This window comes from Neomonachus schauinslandi, chromosome 7 (assembly GCF_002201575.2).
Source record: "Neomonachus schauinslandi chromosome 7, ASM220157v2, whole genome shotgun sequence".
NCBI lineage: Eukaryota > Metazoa > Chordata > Mammalia > Carnivora > Phocidae > Neomonachus > Neomonachus schauinslandi.
In genome coordinates, this window is record NC_058409.1 from 118,153,464 (window position 1) to 118,171,325 (window position 17,862).

Sequence of the window (17,862 nt, forward strand, 5' to 3'; positions counted from 1 at the left end):
ATCGGGCTCCCTGCTTGGCAGGAAGCCTGCTTCTCTCTCCCACTCCCCCTGCTTGTGTTCCTGCTCTCGCTCTCTCTCTCTCTGTCAAATAAATAAATAAAAATCTAAAAAAAAACAAACAAACCTATAGTATAAAAATATAATGCTAGATTTTAAAAACTTCTCAGAGAAATCAACTCATTATGAATCTACCAAAATATCTTATAAAATAAATAATTGATCTATTTGTACCATTGTCCTCATCACTAATATATAATTGGATAAAATCCAATTAGCTAAGAAGAACTTAATTAAATTAAATCAAATTTAGAACCAGGAAGACTTTTTGGGTCTTGGAATGTCTCTCTAGTTCCCTCTACTGACAATGTTTAGCATTGTATCAGCTTACAAAAAAATATTTAAAGGGCCCATACATTTTTTCATAAAAGAAGCAAAAAAGGATAAATTTAGAGCTGATAGGCAATAAATCTATAACCAGAACAGTCATAGCATATGCCATGACTCTGAGTTTGGAAATTGCTTGCCAGTTTGGAAGATTGGAAGGAGGCCAAAAGCTCCTGGTGATGAGGGAACAGAAGGCAAGCTGAGGACAAACCAGAAGCTGGCACCCTACCACCCACCCCCACTGATATATGTGACATTCCTCAGGCACTCCTGGCTGCCCTAAAGGAAAAACAAATGGTTAACTGATAGAGATCATAGTCCTGCAGGACAGGAGTCTCCCTCAGTTTACAAATGTCCTAGTGATTTACAAGGAAGAAGCTTTCTTATCAATAACCTAACTTCCAGAGACCCATAACTCAGTTTCTTGAAGCCCTTAACATCACCCTCCCCTACATGAAATTGAGGGAGGCTTAGGCAGAAGGAAATGTAAATAAAATTGAATTTCTTTTGAACCTGAAGCCCATTGACAAGGACGTGTGATAGGAGGAATGTAACATTTCTCCAGGAAACTCCCAACTGTCTTCATGTTAGTGCCTCATTAGAGGGAAAAACAACATTGGCTTGACAATAACGAAGCCTCCAGTATCCTGACAGTCTTTAGCATATGACAGTCCTTCTGGACACCCTCTTTGTCCTCACCTCCCCAACTCCTGAGTATATAATCAGCCACTCCTCAAGACCACAGTGCAGCAGCTCTTTCTGCCCACGGGTCCTGTTCCCATGCTTTAATAAACCACCATTTTGCATCAAAGACGCCTCAAGAATTCTTTCTTGGTCATCGGCTCTGGACTCCACCCCAATGAACCTCACCTATATTCCAAAACTGTAACACTGGTGTGAGGCGGGAAAGTGGAACAAGGTGAGGCTTAAAGGCTATCTCTTGAGGTGAATGCCTCGCTCACAACCATGGAAATAAACTCCAAACCCTGGAGTGAGCTCCTGTTGGCCATGTCTATATTAATTGACCCCGTCTTCTGGCCATGGCCAATTCATTTCTTCAATTAGGCGGTCAGGCACAGGTGTATGGCAATAAGACAGAGCCGCCTTTGTGGCGATAGATCGAATGGTAGATAGTAGATAGATCTGGGGGTAAAAATTTGACAGAAGCCAAGCCAATCAGATTCTTTCTCCTGGTACTTTGAAACACTGAAGAGAGAAGCACAAAGACAAGACTAATCATGCAAATGTAAGCGCTCCAGACAGAAACCCACCTGCTGCTACAGAGGTTCCTGGGGGAGGACTTGGTTTCTTTGCCTCCCTAAGTCTTAGTTGCTCAACTTTTCCTATCAAGGAAAAAAACTACCAAGTTTCCCGTATCTTTATCCTGAAACTAATTAGAGTCAAAATACAGAATGGGTATATGTTAGTAGGGGAATATCAGGCAAGGCTTCTGATGCCATGTTAAAGATTGTAGACTTTATCTTTTTTTTTTTTAGAGAGAGAGAGAGAGAGAGAGAGAGAGAGACTGTGGAGGGGGAGGGGCAGAAGGAGAGAGAGAGAGAGAGAGAATCTTAAGTAGGCTTCACGCTCAGCACAGAGCCAGATGCGGGGCTCATTCTCAATACCATGAGGTTATGACCTGAGCCGGAATCACAAGTGGAATGCTTAACCGACTGAGCCACCCAGGCACCATTAGGTAGAATAATTTTGACCGCAGGTCTCAGAAAAATCAACTACAATCTAAACAATGAGGAAATATATGATTTGGAAACTGAAACCCAGAGGTAGGACAGGCTTCAGTGCTGACTTAAACAGCAGCCCTAGCTCCATTTCTCTGCAAGTCTCTTGGCTCTGCCTTTTTTGTATGTTGGCTTTACCCTCAGCCTGACTGTGAAAAGGCTGCAGCCATTACAGGCCACATATCTAAGGAAACTACCATCAGAGGAAGAGACAGGCAGTTACTACTGAAAGCTCTCACAGAATTATAAGGAAGAACTTTTCCAGAATTTCAGATCAAATATTTCCTCACATTTCATTGGTTCAATCTGGTCACATGCCTGGTCCAGAACCAATTACTGACAAAGGGTTAAAATTACTCTTATACTGACCAGGTCAGTATCAGTCAGGGTTCTCCAGAGAAACAGTACTGATAGTGGGGGGGGGGGGGGGGGGGGGAATCTACATCTAAAAATCTATCACAAAGATAATCTCTTTAAAGTCAACCGATTAGTTGTTAATCACATCTACAAAATACTTCACAGCAACACCTAGATTAGTAATTGATTAGATACCTGAATACTCTAGCCTACCTAGGTTGACACATAAAACTATCACAAGTTCTATTTCTGAACCTGTGAGGAGTGTGTTGAAGAAGGGTAGAAATGAAAACCTGTACAAAATTGGGGTTCTGTTAGGAGGAAAGGAGCGGATGTCAACTAGGCAAGCAAAAATATCTGCTACTGACATGGATCATAAATAAGTCCCACTACATCTGTGATCTCTGCTAGTAACGCCCAAATTGATGACTTCTATTTATAATGATGAGCATTTTCTCATGTTGAAATTGTGACCATATTAGAGAGTCAAGTTTGGTAAGTGAATTTATAATCAGTGTAATGTTTGGAGAGGCAGACACACATAACAAAGGGCTTTTTTCTTTCTTTTCAAGATTTTATTTTATTTGAGAGAGAGTGAAAGCAAGAGAGATCACAGAGGGAGAAGGAGAAGCAGATTTGCCGCTGAGCGGAGAGCCCAAGGTGGGGCTCGATCCCAGGACCCTGAGATCATGACCCTAGCTGAAGGCAGACGAGACGCTTAACCGGATGAGCCACCCAGGCGCCCCAGAAGGGGCTTTTTTCAATTAGAAATTGTATCAGTGAATTAGAATTATGAGTTATAGACAAAACCACAGAGGCTTAAGATAGATGCTCATTGCTCTCTCAGATTCAAGAAGTCTAGAAGTTTTCAGTCCAGAGTTGTATAAGCACTCCGTGGTGTCAGGGTGCCAGATTTCTTCCATCTCGTTTCATTGCTCTGCCACAAGTGTTTCCTTCCTGGGGAAGGAAATATCTCTTGATCTGAGGTGGTCTGTGGAAGTCTAGCCATTATATTCATATTCCAGCCAATAGAAAGGAAGAAAGGCAGATCATGTTCCTTCCTTTTAAGGGCATTTCCTAAAAGCTGCATTGACCATTTCCACTTATATCCAACTAGCCAGAACTTAATCACATGGTATAAGAAGCTAGAAAATGTAGGCTTTATTACAAACAGCCCATGAGCCGCCTAGGGTGACCAACGATCCTAGTTTGTCTGGAATTTAGGGCTTTCATGAGACACAGGATTTTCAATGCTAAACAGTTGGTCTCCACAGTTCCATTACTCTGGAAAGAGAGGAGAATGGATATTTTCCAACACCACAATCAACTGGAAGCTTTTTCGTTGTAACAGATAAGAAATTAGACCTAAAATGGCATAAGCTAAAAACAGAAAAAACAACAACAACAATTTATTGAATGATGTGACTGAAAAACAGAGGCCCAAATAAAGTCATTAGAACCAGGTCTCTCTCGAATTGCCTATTCCCCTTGCCTCTCTGTTGGCTCCATTTTCAAACAGGTGGTACCGATGGTGGCAAAAGGCTGCCAGCAGCATTGGGCTCCCAACTTTAAATTAGAAACCAGTCAAAAAGAAGAGCCTTATCTCCTAACAACCAGAACAAAATCTAAGAGCCTGGTCCTCATGCGCCTGAATTTGATCAGCGGCTCATCCCTGAGCCCGTTACTGTCCCCAGGGCATCACTGTCCCTTGGAGCAGGTGGGTCCATCTCTCCCTGCCAAACTATTAGACCTGAAAGCAAAGAAAGGAAGTTTTATTTTAAAAACTGGCGGTACTGAGAAAAGGGTGGTTGGAGCTAGCTACTGAGCAGCAAAAACACAAATGTTCACTACAGATGGCATCGTATGGTCCCTAATCCCTTTGTAATGCCTACGATATCTGAAAAGCAGAGAGATTGAGACCACTGCCAGAAAGAAAATGTTGCTCTTTCATAACCAACAGATGCACAGGAGGTCTAGGTGATGCCGTAATATGGTTTTAAACAACCTCTTCTGTCTGGCTTTTCCTTCCTCATTCCTGTCCCACATGGTCCTCATGGTTTTTATCAATCCTTTACTCTTATTCCCAATGAGCTTTAACCAGTTTTCCTAAGTAGATACAGAAGATTAAAAACTTCAGATTCTTCAAGTCCCTAACAGAAAATTATCCAAAGGGCCAATACACCCTTATTCAGTCAATCTGACCACATTTTACAGTTTAACATCAGTGGTATTATGCAGTCTCTGTTGTTTTTCTCAGTCTTACCAAACCCCCTCCACCATACCCACACATATATCCTGCATAATATATCTTACGTGTGTATATGATATTAATATAACATGTAATTTTTTTCCAATTCAGATTCTGAGGCAAAAATACATTTTGGTCCATACAGCATGACTTACAGCTCACATAGTAAGTCAGAGTGGTAGTGGTATCAGAAAAGATTTACTTCGGGTGCCTGGGTGGCTCAGTCAGTTAAGCGTCTGCCTTCTGCTCAGGTCATGATCTCAGGGTCCTTGGATCGAGCCCTGCATCAGGCTCCCTGCTCTGAGGGGAGCCTGCTTCTCCCTCTCCACCTGCCCCTCTCCCAGCTTGTTCTTTCTCTCTCTCTCTCAAATGAATAAATAAAAATCTTTTTAAAAAAGAAAAAAAAGGAATTACTTTACTGTTCAAGTAAATTATATTTGTGTAGCACTTTTAACTTCCCAGAGAATTCCTGCACCTTATCTCTAAGTCTCAACAACTCAGTGAAGCAAGTAGATATATTATATTCCACGTTTCATAGGTAAAAACCTGAAGCTCAGAAAAAGTTAAATGACTCGCTTAAGTTAGGACAACTAGCGAGTGGTAGAGATTAGAACCTCCCTTCTCTTGGCTCCTAGATCTCTGATCATTCCACATATGTGCTACCACCCTCACCTTCTTCCCCATCTCTCCATTTTCCAAAACCTCAGCTGCTTTACCACTGGCCCTTTGGGGATGCTCTATATCACACTAGTTACCAACTGTGCCTTCAGACTATGAGAGACCTGTGTTCGAATACCATCTCCTCTTCTTACTTCTCACATCCTTTCTGCCCTGTTTAACATTGTATACAATGTATACAATGACACCCAAATCTCTCCTATCTCCAACCTAAACCTCTTCATTGAGCTTCATACTTCCATATACTGTTACATGAAATTGCTTACGGGGCAATTCGGCTGCAAATGCCATAGGCATTTCAAATTTAAAATGTCCAAACCTGGGATTATCGTTTCCTACCTCATCTGTGATCCCCCAGTTCCTATCTTGGAATCATTTTGGAATCCTATAACTCACTCAGCCCCATTCCAGTTCCATCCAGTCAGACACAAAGTTCTGAATATTTTACCTCCTTTCCTTTCCAGGGAGAGGTGAGCAACTATCCAACCGAAGTTTTGAATAATATCTTCAATTTTATTAAGAGGATGATTGACCCATTGTGGTAGATAGAGCAATGGTCCCACAAACACATCTACGTCCTAATTTCTAGAACCTGTGAATGTTACCTTACATGGCAAAGGAAAATTAAGGTTGCAGATGGAAATGACATTGCTAATCAGCTAAACTTAAAATAGGGATGTTACCCTGGATTATCTGGGTGAGCCCATTGTAATCACAAGGGTCAAAAGTGGAAGACGGAGGCAGAAGTCAGAGTGGTGCCCGATGAAAAGAACTTGACTCACCTTTGCCAACTTCAGAGATGGAGAAAGGGGGTTATGAGCCAAGAAATGTGAGTAATCTCTAGGAGCTGGAAAAGGCAAGGAAACTTGCCTAAGGTCTCCATTCAGTTTATATTAGTTTGTCACAGATTACCACAAAATCAGTGGCTTAAAACAGCACACATTTATTTTCTTATGGCTCTGGAGGTCAGAATTCCAAAATCAGTTTCAACAGGTGTCAACAGGGCATATTCCCTCTAGAAGTTCTAGGGAAGAATCCATTTCCTGTTTTTCTCCAGCTTTTAGAGCTGCATTTTTTACATTCCCTAACTCACGGCCCTTTCATCTGTCTTCAGAGTTAGCAGTGTGGCAGATTCAAATCTTTTTGTGCTTTTATCATATCACATTCTCCCTTCTGAAGTCAAATCTCCTTACGTCCCAGATTCTTGTAAGAATCCAACTTCTAATTGTTTGCTCCCAACTCTTAAAAGACTTGTTAGAAATTATTCATGCCTAAAGGACAAGCAGCTTTTTTATTACTATTGGACAGACCGGTGCTGTCCACTAGAACTTTCTGTGATAATGAATATGGCTTATACTTGTGCTGTATTTCATACAAATTGAATCATATATGGTCTTTGTGACTAGTTCCTTTTCCTTACATAACATCTTCAAGTTCATCCATTTTTGTAGCACGTATCAGTACTTCATTCCTTTTTCTTACCAAATAAGATACTATTGTTTGGATTTACCACATTTGTTTATCTAATCATCTGTTGATGGAAATTTGGGTTGTTTTCACCTCTGGCCATTAATATTGTTATAAACATTCCTGTACAAGTTTTTGTGTGGCCATATGTTTTCACTTTTTTTAGGGTAAGAAATAACTGCTATGTCATATGGCAACTTTATGTTTAATTGACAAACTGCCAGATTGTTTTCCATTTTACTTTCCTACCAGTATGTAAGGGTTCTATTTTCTTCACTTTCTCGCCAACACTTGTTATTATTTCACTTTTTGATTCTAGCCATCCTACTGGGTGTAAGTGGTATTGTTTTTGATGTGGATTTCCCTAAGGAATAATTGTGTTGAGTATCTTTTCATGTACTTATTGGTCATTTGTGTATCTTCTTTGGAGAAATGTCTATGCAGATCTTTTGTTCATTTTTAAATGGGCTATTAAAATTTTTATTATTGACTTGTAAGATTTCTTTATATATTCCAAATAGAAATCGTTTATGAGATGTATGGTTTGTAAATATTTTCTCCTATTCCATGGGTCATTTTTCACTTTCTTAATGGTGTCCTTTTTCTTTTGCTGCTTATATTTTTCGTGTCATATCTAAGAACCCACCACCAAATCTGAGGTCATGAAATTCATCTGTGTATTCTAAGGGTTTTATAGCTTAGCACATTTTACATTTAGGTCTTTGATCCATTTTGTGTTAATTTTTGCTTATGGTGTGAAGAAAGGGTCCAACTTTATTCTGCATGTGGATATCCAATTATTGGAAAGACTATTTCTTGCCCATTGAATAGTTTTGGCATCTTTTTGAAAATCACTTGATAAGTCTATTGATCTTTTTACCTAGTTATACTACCCATTATTGAAAGTTGAATATTGGAGTCTCTATTATTGTTGAATGGTCTATTTCTCTCTTTGTTTCTGTGTTTTTACTCCATTTATTTGAAACTCTGATACTAGCTGCATATATATTTATAATTGTAATATTTTCCTGATGGATTTTTCTTTTATCACGATTTGATGGGTACACTTACGAAAGGTCTGGCTATGGGGAATACCTCTGTTCCTCTTCCTGCCCCACCCCTCAACTAAAAGGATATAAAAATAAGCCTTCTCTAACATGCTGAGAATCTAGTTTTTTTATTACTAGGGTTGACTTTCAATAGATAATTCAATTATTATTGCACAGCTATTCAATTATTGTCAGAAAGGAGGGCCACAGATTACTCTAAAACACAAAAGACATAATTTTTTAATCTATTCATTTAACTATGACAAGAATGTGACTCTCTTGTTTCCAAATCATTAGATTCTAGCTCTTCTCTAAGCAATGTCAGAAAGATATTTATTACAAAAACTAAACTTCTAGGGGTGCCTGGGCAGCTCAGTTAAGCATCTACCTTTGGCTCTGGTCATGATCCTGGGGTCCTGGGATCAAGCCCCACATCTGTTTCTGTCCTCCCTGCTCAGTGGGGAGTCTGCTTCTCCCTCTCTCTCTGCCCCTCCCCCTGCTCCTTCTCTTTCTTTCTCACTCTCTCAAATAAATAAAATCTTCAGAAAAAAACAAAAAACAAAAAACAAAAAACTGGACTTCTAGTCCCTTGAAAGAAAGGAATATATTTCATTCCTTCTTATACTTCTGCTGTATAGAAGTGAACCTGCTCTAGAACAAATGTCTGATGACTTGAAATTTTAAAATTGTTTTTATCACCTCTTCAGGAACAGATGTCTATAGATATTTAAAAAAGAAGGTGGAGGTGATGTACCCTTTAATCCACAATGAAATAAAAGAGTATTAATTATAAGAGCATAAGGAATAAAGTCAACATCACCTGAAATAAAAGTAGCTACTCTTGAAATTTCTATAAATATTCTTCCAGGCATCTATGAATAAACAAAAGCAGTTTTTTTCATAGTATCATACTGTCATAGGGCTTTACCCCGATTTTTTGACTTGTCAATGTTTTGGAGATATTGAAATGTGTCATTCTTTTTAATATTTCAGGGTCTACACAATTGAGAGTTTAAGAAATTATTGGATAATTGTTGATTCTGAATTTAAAAAATTACACAAACAGTATGTAATTACATATAATAAAAATTAAAACAAGGCAATGCAGATAGATGGAAAATTATAAATTCCCCTTCACTTTGGACTCCTACTCTCTCTAACCTTCTAGAATTACCACTGTTAAGAGTTTAGTTTCCTTTCAGGTATCTTTCTATGATTTTCCATACAAATACCACAAATATATAATTTTGGTTTACTCCTCTTTACATAAATGAAATCACATCATACACATTATTCTGCAACTTGATTCCTTTAACAATATATCCTGGTGAAGTTTTCCTGTAAGTACATGTAGATCCCTCTTATTCTTTTTAACTACTGTGTAGTATCTCCTGGTAAAGATATCTTTGAGTTCCTCCCAGTACTTTCCTAACTGCATTCTAGTGAATAGCACTTCAATATTTTTAGACTGGTTATGTTCTAGGACTAGTCAGCATGTTTGTCCATTCTATCCTTTAAGCATTCAGAAGTGTTTTGTTAGACATCAATGAATGGGACTGCAGGTTACTCTGAGGTAGACAGAAAACCCACAGTGTAGATATGCCTGGAGGGTAGCACAGCTCAAGACTACTGGGAACTGACTAGTGTCCATTAATGGTTTATAAGTGGGGAGATGTTTATCTTGTTGATTCATTTATTTTTCCAACTTAATAGCTTTATTTCATTGAAATACATGTAGATGCCTTTCACTGAAGGCCGCCACCCCCATTCATCTACAGAGAAGTACATATTGGAAGATTATCACTGCCATTCCATGTGGGCTGCCACAGAACGATTAGTGTGTGATGTGAAACACAATGTCCAGTCTCCTGAAACACTCCTTGGATTCCCAGATTGAGGCTGGAGAAGGCAAAGTTAGTAACCAAATCGGAAATACGTATTTGAATGTATATACATATATATACATATAAAATACTTAAACATGTAAATTTTGTAAGAACCCTTCACATGAGATAGGCCCTCTTAACACGTTTTTGAATGCACAATACAGTAATATTAACTACATGCACAGCATTATACAGCAGATCTCTAGAACTGACTCACTGTGTATACCTGAAATTTTGTACCTGGTGCATAGCAAATCCCACATCCCCTCTCCCCAAGTCCCTGGCAACCACCATTCTACTCTCTGCTTCTATGAATTTGACTCTTTTTAGATACCTCATATAAGTGGAATCATACAGTATTTGTCTTTCTGTGGCTGACTTACTTCAATTAGCATAATTCCTCCAGGTTCATTCATGTTGTTACATATGGCAGGATTTTCTTCTTTTGTAAGGTATGCATATATCACATTTTCCTTATCCATTCACCTGTGAATGGACATTTAGGTTGCTTCCACATCTTGGCTATGGTGAATAATGCTGCGATGAACATGGGGGTACAAATACCTCGAGATCCTGAAATGGGTATTTTGAACTCACATCAAAACTACACGTATAGTGTTATTAAAGGTTAATTAAAAGTTATACAATATTTTAAACAATGACAGAAAATACCTAAAGTCCTGCTCTCATTATATGTATTTTTTTTTCATTTTTTCAGTGGTCTTTTTCAGTTTTTGGCCTTATGTGAAACTATATAACACAGCTATGATCATTATTGAATACAGTTTGAATTCTGCTTTTTACAATTATCCTAAACATTTCCACACATACTTAAAATTTTTCCTTTTTAGTGGTGGCATAATAAAACTTTCAAAATGATGTACTATAATGTAATGAATTGGTTCCTATGGCTGGATAAGTGACCCTGACTTCTGCTCTACTGAGCAGCTAAAATAATAAACATGGAACATGATACAGAAATAAATAAAGAGTGTCACAATCTCTTGGCAGCATTTTTTTGAAATATATTATCGCAGGCATTAATAGTTTTCTTAGAGCACAACTAGTGGGATTGTGCTGCAAATAAATAAATAAATAAATAAAAATTTAAAAAATCACCCAATGAACAGTTACATGAAAAGGTGCTCAACATCATTCATCATCAGGGAAATGCAAATCAAAACCACAGTGAGCTAACACCTCATACCTGTCAGTATGGTTACTATCAAAAAGACAAAAAATAATAAGTGTTGTCAAGGATGTGTAAAAAAGGGAAACCTTGTACACTGCTGGTGGGAATATAAGTTGGTACAGCCACCGTGGAAAACAGGATGAAGTTTCCTCAAAAAATTAAAAATAGAACTATAATATGATCCAGCAATTCTACTTCTGTGTATTTATCCAAAGGAAATGAAAACACTAACTCAAAAGACATATGCATCTCCATGTTCATTACAGCATAATTTATAATAGCCAAGGCAAGGAAGCAACCTGTGTCTATATGTTCATCAATCGATGAATGGATAAAGAAAATGTGATATATTGTTTTATATATGTATATATATACATTTTATGTATATGGATCTATACAAAATTCAGCCATAAAAAAGACATTGTTGCCATTTACAACAACATGGAGGGAACTTGAGGGCATTACGCTAAGTGAAATAAGTCAGACAGAGAAAGACAAATACTGTATCATCTCACTTGTATGTGGAATCTAAAAAAATGAAAAACAAACAAAAAGCCCCAAAGTCATAGAGAACAGAATGCTGGTTGCCAGAAGGGGCAGGGATTAGGCAAAATGGATTAAGGGGGTCAAAAATTACAAACTTCCAGCTATAAAATAAATAAATCATGGGATGTAATATACAGCGTGGTGACTATAACTAATAATACTGTATTATATGTAATTTTTAAGATCTCATCACAAGAAAAAAATTGTATTTATATGTGGTGATGGCTGTTAACTAGATTTATTGTTGTGATCATCTCACAATATATACAATTATCAAATCATTATGTTGTATGACTGATACTAATATAATGTTATATGTCAATTACACCTTAATAAAAAATTTTAAGTGTATATCTTTTACCGTTTTAGGAAGATGACTTGTTTATTTTATGATTATCAGAGGCATTTATAAGAAATAACCTAAGTTTCACTTATGTTCATGAAATAAGATTTAGTTTTGCTTACATGGCTTAAATGATTTTGTTTGCTTAGGGAATTTTCAAGTTTGGTCTCCCCTTTGCACTTTATTTATTTATTTATTTATTTATTAAGATTTTATTTATTTATTTGAGAGAGAGAGAGAATGAGAGACAGAGAGAGCATGAGGGGGGAGGGTCTCCCCTTTGCAATTTATTTATTCATTTATATATTAAGATTTTATTTATTTGAGAGAGAGAGAGCATGAGAGGGGGGAGGGCCAGAGGGAGAAGCAGACTCCGGCTGAGCAGGGAGCCCCCACGTGGGTGATGCAGGTCTCCAGGATCATGACCTGAGCCAAAGGCAGTTGCTTAAACAACTGAGCCACCCAGGCACCCCTGCATTTTATTTTAATAATAGGAAAGAAGGCTTGAACAAAGACTCCACCTCGGAAGGCCGTTGGTATATATGGGGAACAGAAGATGGGCTGAGTTAGCTAAAACCACAGTTTCCAAACATAATTAGTAAATGTTTACTTTCAAAAAAAATTGTATTTATAACCCAAAAATATAAAATAGATAAAAGTGGTACTCTATAATTTAAATGTGATTTTTTCATTTTAATTGTGAAATATTTTTTCTGGTATAAATGAAGTCAATGAAGATAACAAAGCTCTTTTGATGAACAAAAACTTTGCAACCATGGGGTTAGGCCTGATGGTTTTCTTATTTTTGTTTTTCTATTTGGGTGCACAATACTAAGAAAATTCTGATTTATATTGCAGCTCGCCCTAAAATCCCTAAAATCTGTTTCAATTAAAGTAGATCAGAAGCTTGAAAGAAAAGTAGCAGAAAGTGTTTGCTTCAATAGTCAATCACGAATAATATTGATTACTTCTTGTTTACATATACAAATGTTGAATATGAAGTGACCAAAATTGAAAACAACTTCTAATGCTATCTATAGTACGACATTATCATGAAGTGTTTTAGGTGTTCTTGTTGAAAAACTACTATGCTGTAAGGAGAAATAATGCTAGGCAGTAGATTTGTCTGAGCAGGGCATCCAAGTATTATACATCTATACAAAATTATGTGTCAACATGCAGAAGTGAAAATGATAAAAAGGTAAGTACAGAGCCTCAGCCTTCGTTATCACTGACTAATATTTTAAGTTCAAGCATAGGCATTGAGAGGATAGACTTTATTCTAAGGTTTGCCTCCCAATTGCGATCTGGTAAGCTTTAGTATGTTGAAATCAGAGATACATCACAACTGAGTGTACATGCTACTGCTTTGTCAGGATTGATAGAGTAGCTGGAAAATAATTTAAGATTTAATTTCAAAATATAATGTTTGTGGAACCTCTGAAGTACTTCTATAAAGCTGTTAAGGTTATATGGTTTGCTGAGCCTGGATTAGAGAGATCTTGGCTACAAATGGATGTTGAACTTTAATCTTGTAGCCTATGAGGATTCCTGAAAAGTTCAGGAGAGTGTGTGAGAAGACCGAAGCTGTATTGGAAATGATCATTTAAGAGGTGGTTAACTCTGAGAGAGAAAAGAAGTTTATCTAGGAAGTGACTGCAATCAAACAGATAAGAGAGAGAAACTGAAACTGAAGTTGGGTACTTGGGCAGAATGAGGGAAACGTGGGTGTTAGGGTCAGCTTCAAAGACATCTCATAAAAGACATCTCATTAAAGATTAAAGCAGTCTTTAATACCATATAGTCCAGGGTTTAAATCCTGCCTGATATTTTCCAGTTTATGAAAATATAGAAAGCATCTGAAAAATAGATAAGTTCACAAGTTTAATCTTCTAGCACCTGAATACTGCAAACAGACACTGGTCTGGACATGACCTTACATCTTGCATTCTGAGGCTCTTTTTAAACTCTTAACCACGGGGACCCCCCCCACCCCAGTTAGAGAATAGCAGAGCCGATATCTGAACCCAGGCAGCCTAGCTACACACACAGTCCATGTTCTTTACCATTTGCTACCCATGTCTGTGGTGTGAATTCATCCTGTGGAAGTTAAGAGGCAAGCGCTGAATAGCTTGAAATATAAAGGAAATAATGCAGGAGGAAGAAAAACCAGAGGAGATGATCCCCTTCTACGCCAGGGTAGGAACCTTAAACTTTGGATCTTACAGGCAGTGGGGAAAATCACTGAGGGGTTTTAAGCAGAAGTAACACAATCAGAATTGAATGCATACAAAATCGCTCTGGTGTGTTTTGCTCCTTTAAGTTTCTTTAGCGCCTTAATGTAGTAATGTTCATTTTCATTCCTGGAGTTGAACCCTCTCCGAACATTTTTTTTTTTTTAAGATTTTTATTTATTTATTTGACGGAGACACAGTGAAAGAGGGAACACAGCAGAGGGGGAGGGAGTGGGAGAGGGAGAAGCAGGCTTCCCGCTGAGCAGGACCCTGGGATCATGAGCCGAAGGCACGCTTAACGACTGAGCCACCCAGGCGCCCCTCTCTCCAAACATCTTATGTATTTATTTTACTTTTTCTTCCCCTACATTGTGAGTAAAATTTAATTCACTTTTTATCCATTGAATATTAAATGCACATTAGTTAATACAAGGCACTGCTTCAAAGAATCTATGAAAATAACACATAAAAGTAAATTAGGAGATGATTTGCATTATAAAACAATACATTTACAGATTTATGTAAAATTTCAAATTTATGTCTTTCAAATCCACTAGAGGAAAATTATTTGTCTGAAGGGATTTGTTTTCCATATATTAACAAGCCATTGTATACAATGAAGCATGCATACTTTTTTTTTAATTGACTCAAATGACCTAGTTAAAAATTCCTGTTACTGGGGAGCCCGAGTGGTTCAGTCGGTTAAGCGTCTGCCTTCGGCTCAAGTCATGATCCCAGGGTCCTGGGATCAAGCCCGGCATTTGGTTCCTTGCTCAGTGGGGAGCCTGCTTCTCCATTCCCCTGCTTGTGCTCTCTCTCTCTCTCTCTCAAACAAATAAATAAAATCTTAAAAAAAAAAAAATTCCTATTACTAGTTATGCCAGTCAAACAACTTTTGAAAAACAAGTCTTCAGATGCCCCGCCCCTGTTTAACAGCTTGGAGGAGTAAATACTCCATCTGAGGGCAGGATGTCTTTATGAGTAATGAGAGATGATGCTAATAAATAGTATCTTAGGATAATTTAAACAAAAATCCCTCAAGCAGAGAATGACAATTTACAATCTAACTTTGACAAACTGTCTATACTCAATTGATAGAGAGGAGATATAAATATATATACACCCACAAATGAATGTATATATGAACATAAATAACATAACACATGAGATATATATATATACACATACATAAAATGACATAATACAAAATAAACTTTCCTTATTGCATCTCTGGAATCAGACCTTTTGTTTAAAAGATTTGAATTCAATTCAATTCTTCCAATTTTTAAGAATGGGTAAATTAAGCTGTACATGATTACAAAAAGAAAAGTTTCCAGAATATATTTGTCAAAAACTGTCCTTCAAAGCAAGGGGGGACTATTCTTATTAGTTCAGAAAAATTCAGATATTCAAAAAAATAGTTTTTTTACACAGACTAGAATTGAAATGGCTTTGTGGAACCAGGAGGGATATCTGTACAGAACTTCTCCTTAATTTGTTCAAGTTATTCCTATTTTATCTAAAAAGTATAGAACACAGCCAGTGAACTACCAAAAAACCAGCAGTGTCTTGACCATAGAGTAGTGAGGCTGATTTTTTTCTCACAAGAATTAGAGTCACACAGAGTACAAGACTTGAAATATGTGTCTTTAATTTAGCCAGAAGCAACAGAGACCAGCCAAGAAGAGTGAGTCATATGACCACAGTTAGACAAAGCTGTTTTCCATTTCATATGCTCTCTGGAAGGGCGAAAGTGGAAAAGCAGACCCAACTGTGAATGTTAGCTTTTTCACATTCTGTAAGCTACATACAGTACAATAGATAGCTGCTGTATTAGGACTAGTAATGGGACTTAAGTTCTAATAACCGAGTTTCACCTCTTTCCAACTTCTTAAGATGTGTTGAAAATTCAGAGCATTACTAATTTCTCCTAAGGTAATTGGATAGTCTAACTTGGTATCCTATTCCCTCATTGATTTTGATTAAAATAATATTCATCAGGGAAAAAGAGCTAAAAGAATACAGTGAAAGGGCAAATGCTTTTATGGAGACTTGAAACTGGACTGTGATTGTTCATTGCATTAGGTGTACTTGCTAAGGAAGCTAAGGTCTCATTTAATTTCCTTGTGTGCTTTGCAAGTGCGTGCCGATGCACCTGCCTGGAACGCGCGGGCGCGGGGAAAAGACTCCGCCGCCGGGGGGCTGGGGAGCTTCCCCCGCCATCCGCCCCGGTTGCACCCGGCTTACGCTACCGGCCGGGCCCCTCCCAGCCTCGCGTCTCTCCAAACCTGCAGCCTCAGTGGGCGAGCGAGGGGAGGACGTCATCGACGGGCGGTCGAGCCTCCAACCCGCCCCTCGAGCGCCTTCCCTTCCCTCCCTTCGCGTTGACGCCGCTGCGGCCCGGCAGCGCTCCTATACACTCACGCGCGCGCCTCAGCGCGTTGTCTCCTCCACGCCCGGCCCGGAACATGGCGGCTCTCAAACTCCTCTCCGCCTGGCCCCCGCTCTGCGCCTCCGCCCGCCTCACCGGGGGCGTCTGGTCCAAGGTAACGTGCTAGTGAAGAAGGCCACGCACCGGCCGGACGCAGACGAAACCCACGTGGTGCCCGCGTCCTCTCTCCTCCCTGCACCCGCCCGCTCCAACCTACGAGTTAGCGTCCGTGGCGCCGTCTCCGGGGCACCGAGACGCGCCGACGCCTGCCTTGCCTCGCTGCTCCTTCGGGTGACTATTGCGCGGTTCTGCAGCCGCTTCCGCCGGCCGGGCGAGAGCGGGTGTAGAAGCACGCGCAAGAGAAGCTGAAACGGGGCAGGAGGGCGTCTGGCAGCGCCGCTGCCGCGCCCTTCAGGGCTCGCTCGCGTCCTCCAGGGCACGCGTCCTCCCGGCTGGCATCTCCGCCTGGCGAGCAGCCTCTCGGGAGGGCGCGCCGGTCGAGGGACGGGTAGGGGTGACGGCAGCAGGGGACAGGTTTGCACTTTGCGTTGGGGATTTCGGGGCAGGTTAGCCACCGGTCCGCGCGAGTTGGCCGTGGAGGGGGCGGATGCTGGGCGTCGCCGGGGTGGTATGCCGTGCCCTCCCTGTCCTCCCTTATTTGGCCGCGTCGCACCGTGGCGGTGGGAAGGGGAACCCGGACTGGAGCGCTCGCCTGGTCATCTTCCCCGTCTGACGGAGAAACCTGTGGTGCTCCGGCCGTGGCTCGCTCGCGCTCTGGAGGCGCAGGCATCCGGGTTGGAGGATTTCCATTTTCAAACTCTTAGAAAATCTTGTGCCTCCCTTACTGCCTGCTCTCCACCAAGTGGTATTCCGAGGCACTTTTCGCCGCCATTGTGGGTTGATAAGCTTTTCTCTCTTCTCTTGTCTTCTTTATTCTTTTTTGCTGGGTTCTGTCCCTACCTATACGGCCACGCTCAGGTGGGGTTCCTGTCGGGAGCCCTCGGAGGCCAGTACAGGCCGAGAGTGCTGGGTCCTGGAGGGCGGTTTACTTTGGCTACCATCGTAACCGCGGGAGCCTCTTCCTTCCTTGCTAGGGAAAAACAAAGTAATGTTTGTACTTAGTAGCGCATTTAAATAGTTTTGAGCTTGAAAGCATATCTTGCACGAGGTGTGTACTCAATAGAGAACTGCCGCGCCCCATGCTCTCTTTCCCGCATGCAATCTCTGAGAAACCCCTTAGGTAAATGCTAGGGGATGATTTAGAACTAGAACATTTTATTCATAAATGCCTCTTAGGAAGCATTTTGG

General features: G+C 39.8%; 1 protein-coding gene across 4 annotated transcripts in view; it reads left to right on the forward strand.

The window, feature by feature from the left end:
* Positions 1–16,506: 16,506 nt before the first annotated feature.
* Positions 16,507–17,862, forward strand: part of OXCT1 (3-oxoacid CoA-transferase 1) — a 123,346-nt gene continuing 121,990 nt past the window's right edge. For all 4 annotated transcript variants that reach the window (XM_021700566.1, XM_021700574.1, XM_044917163.1 and 1 more), the window contains exon 1: positions 16,507–16,669. In XM_021700566.1, coding sequence (XP_021556241.1) covers positions 16,592–16,669 — 78 coding nt within the window. In that variant the 5' untranslated portion in view covers positions 16,507–16,591. The remainder of the gene's footprint in view (positions 16,670–17,862) is intronic.